The following is a 4,088-nucleotide window of genomic DNA, read 5'->3' as shown; positions in this document are numbered from 1 at the left end:
CAATCCATAAGATTTCCCTAATTGCCTTGCGGAAAGAATTTTTTGCCTCGGGCATGGAAAGCCAGTTGTCAATACACTCGCTTGGACCGTTACAGTTTCGGCGAGATCCGCAAGTCTAGTTCAAGGCAGACATTATCGAGGCGTGTGATGTTCTCTGGGACTGGTTTGGAAAGCTTAACGTTGAGGATGATAGTGAAGCGGATAAAAGAATGACGGCAATAGGATCAATGTAAAGTAGAAATCATTATGCACTTTCATTCGTCTTCTTCAGCTTGAATCTTGGCGGCCATTCTCACTAAATTATGTCAGTCTGCTTCTGCTGCAGCAGCTTAGTCTGATACATTGACAGAGACTCATTGTTCGTCCATGTCCTCATTGCATAATCTATCAGCATACTGATTGTTCTCCCTCGGAATCCAGATATAGTCCACGTCTCCCAACTCTCTCAATCTATCATCAAGATCTGAAGCCTCCTCGAGAAGATCTCGGTTCGCAACCTCGTTGCCCGCAACATTGATCCACCCATTTTAGGCCCACTTGTAAATCCAATTCGTCATACAGTTAATCGCATATCTGGAATCCGAATAGATCTTGACATTTAGATATGGATTTGTGTCTAGCTCTTCAAACTTTTCCAGGGCTTGCTCCAGGGCCACGATGATGGCTTTGACTTCGGCCCGCTGGTTTGTGGGTGGCGGATATCGGGGTAACGATGTTGTCCATGCATCGTACGTTCCATTTCTTTTCTTGAAAGCAGCGGCAGCGGCACCTATTGCTCCCGGTTGTCCATTGCCTCTACAGCCACCGTCGGTATAGATTTCCATGATGTAAACCATGCTGGCAAGGCGGGCTTGCCAAAGGGGTGACAAGAAAAGCGGCACCGCAAAACGCCCCCGCATGCATAGCAAGGCAATAAGTTGAATTAAAGCCGGGTTTGGCTCAATGCCAAATCGCTTTAATGCTGTTCTAGAAGCTGATGGGGAAATGACTGGAATTTTAATCATAAAATAGCCTCAAGTTAGTGGTCTTATTATTGCGTTGTTAGGCCTTGTTGTGTGTGCGGGGGCATTTTGCAGTGCCGCCCTTCTTGTCACCCCCTTGGAGGGATGGAATGGCGCGCTGATGTATCGCGAAGTAGAAGTGGGGTGCGCTAAAACGTAACACTTTCGCAGTCAAAGGGATAACGACTACAAGCAAAAACTGGCCCTGTAAAAGGACGAAATGTCTACATAATTGTACGCCGAAATCACCGGCACTACGACTACAATTCAGCCAAAGACCCTTCATTCCCAAAAGCGATTCCTGATCTTGCTATCACCGCCAAATCCTCATGGCAGAAGTCAGACTGCACCATCAGTTCGGTCCGAGACGGAGGCTGGATTGTCTGACTTGTCGGTACGGTCCAAGATACACAGACTGGACCGTCAGTCCAATTCCAATTCGGAAGATGCAGACCGGCCCGACAGTCCAAGGACTATTAGCCTGGATTGCAGTTTGCACTAATAGTGCTCTAAATGGTCTGGACTATTAGGAGTGCTACCGGAGAGGGAGATTTTCATCTTCCACAAGATGGGTCATGTCCGAGATATCTTGACCCTGATGTATTCTACGAAGTATCTCGACGCCTCGTTCCTGGCTGACAGATTTCAGGCGTTTGAATATTTTTCCGTATGCTTCCTGATTCGCGCTATGCCAACGGGCCATTGGTGGTAGCTTGCCAGTTGCCTGCTCATCTGTTTGGTCTTGAGCAAGGTCTGCTGAAGCTTGCTTGGGTGCATCGGCGGGCTGCCTAAGTTGCAGTATCAATCCCCCTTCTTCAATCTGTTGCAAAATAAGTACAGGGTCGCATCCTTGCCGGAGTTGCTGGAAAATAGTGGCAGCATCTTCATCAGCAGAGGTAGCGAGGGCGCGTATCAGTTGCAGGTGAACCCATTGAGATCTGTGGATGTCTCGAAGCTTTTGTTCTGCGTGGTTTTTGTGTCGCTTTAAAGCCGATAATCTCGTTTCAGATGGTTGTGTAGTGTATTGACAGACTCTTTTGGTCCGCATACACGAAGAGCATTGTGGTCGTAGCCCGTCACACTATCATATCGTTAAGACGGCGCAATTCTTCTGGTTTTACGTTGCAAGGATTAAAAACCTTTACTTTACGCTTTCTGCAAGCTTCACAGGCTGCAGTGACCGGCTTTTGCCGCTCCGGAACAGCTGGCTCCGACGTGGTAAGGCTAGCTCTGGCGGCTGGTATGAGTCGTCGAAGGGGCCTCCTTGATGGCTCGTCGGGCATCTTTGTTGTAGTTCAACGCATATACAAAACCATTGCAATCCGAGGTCGTCCAGCTTCAAGGCGAGTTATACTGGGCGACTTTGTCTAGTTTGGAGCAAAACCAAGCGAGAAATTCCCGAGATAATTGATGCACGTGACCGGAGCATACTCCGCAATCTACGCATCATTTGGAAATCATGACGCTAAACAAGTCGTGAGGACATAGATTATTAAACTGCTCTTCGCTTCTTGGAAACTGGAGTGGCTGAGCTGAGCTGCAGCCACCACGAGGCGGAGCAGCTGCTTGGCCGGATTAGTGGGTCATGTACGATGACATTACGTTGAGCAACCTACCTATCTAAAGCCAGACACATCAAACCAGTATGGCTATGAACTCTTGTCTTTTGGCTTCTTTCGTCCCTTCTGTTTTGTAGAGGTGATCATGCTATAGCATTTACGTGGGATCGGCCACTTCCCCGCAATGACTACCAATGTGAATTTGTTGGTCGCGGTTCTGCAGCTGTCGGTGCCAACAAGAACTACCCAGGAAGGTCATCTGGAGCAATGTGGTGGACACCTGCCAGCTATTCACCATGAGACAGTAACCACGCGAGTGAAGGCGTCTAACGTCGACCAGCATTGAGCTCGCAAAGCCTGGAAGCTCAAAGTTTGTCAAGTACTTCACTGGACTGTCCCTCGTATAGAGTCGCTCGGTTCACGGGAGAAAATCCGTTCTCCTACCTTGCCACATAAGCTTAAAAAGCTGTGTAACTTCCTGGAAAGGAGCGATGAGAATAATGAATGGCAGTGCCGTTTTGTGATTGGGGCCTTTCGTTGCACATCCGGAGACAACGCTCCGTCGCTACGTTCAGCAGATACCAGCCAATGAAAAGACTGTTCGGAGGCATGTCCGACGTGCGTTCCACCGAAATTTTCGCGGCACCAGCAAATATTCCGTTTGGCTGTGCCAACTTGGTGCTGCCAAGGCTTTACTTCAGGTTTCGTGGAGAGCATCGCCAATAGATTGCCCGACAAGGGTATCCAAAGTGGTATAGGCCCTGTCCGCGGGCACGGCCTGACAACCACTGAGATTGCCCCAGGTCAGCCTCCACTGGGAGATGCCTGAAAGGCAGTTGTGGCTCAAACAGGAATACAAAAATTGTCTCTCTAGCGTCAGTCAGAAACTACATCTAGGTCAATCCCCGGACACCTCAAGTATTGGAGACAGGTCGTCCGGTAAAAATGAGTTTGTTACATCTCAAATGAATCGATCCTACTGAGAGCATCGTGTCTTACGTCCTAGCCTGGCCAAGTTATATTGGGTAAATCCGTCCACCCTCATTGAGGAACCTGGAACAAAGCTGCTAGGACAGTCGTGCCAATCTGTACTGGGGCAACCTCTGGTGTTTCCGATTTCGGGTTGAAGCCAACAAACCCGCACCATCTGGTTTAAATTACTCCGTGCAGTCATCATTGCTTTCTCAAAAGTAAACCAATCAAACTAGGCTTTTCATCGCCGGTTCACTCATTGGAGGCTCCAGTACAGACGATATATCGACTGCCGACTTCCTGGTTGGACAAATGGCAGGGGAATGCGTCGTTGACCCGGCCCTTTTAGAGCATGGCCAGCGTTCCCGTTCTTGGTCGCCTCTAACAAGTGTTTACGACGATGGGACAATAAATATATTTCCTTTTCCGTTGTCAAGGCTGTCAGTCGGACTCAAATGCCAACCATTACCCTCCCTAGATCAACTTGGAGGAACAGGGGGGTGTACCCTTTAACCACGGAATATCAATACCCTCTTACGCGTGGAGTCATGGAATC

The 4,088-nt window shown here is 48.8% G+C and overlaps 1 protein-coding gene across 1 annotated transcript; it reads right to left on the bottom strand.

Moving 5' to 3' along the window:
• Nucleotides 1-254: 254 nt before the first annotated feature.
• Nucleotides 255-836, bottom strand: VFPPC_18180 (RNase H domain-containing protein; the record flags this gene model as incomplete). The annotated part of the gene is made up of 2 exons (XM_022429832.1): nt 255-295; nt 560-836. The coding sequence occupies 2 exons, from the start codon at nt 834-836 to the stop codon at nt 255-257; spliced, it is 318 nt and encodes a 105-aa protein (XP_022286021.1).
• Between the last annotated feature and the right edge of the window lie 3,252 nt (nt 837-4,088).

The sequence above is a fragment of the Pochonia chlamydosporia genome, chromosome 1 (genome assembly GCF_001653235.2).
Source record: "Pochonia chlamydosporia 170 chromosome 1, whole genome shotgun sequence".
Classification (NCBI taxonomy): Eukaryota; Fungi; Ascomycota; class Sordariomycetes; order Hypocreales; family Clavicipitaceae; genus Pochonia; species Pochonia chlamydosporia.
This window is presented reverse-complemented; position numbering and strand designations above follow the sequence as displayed.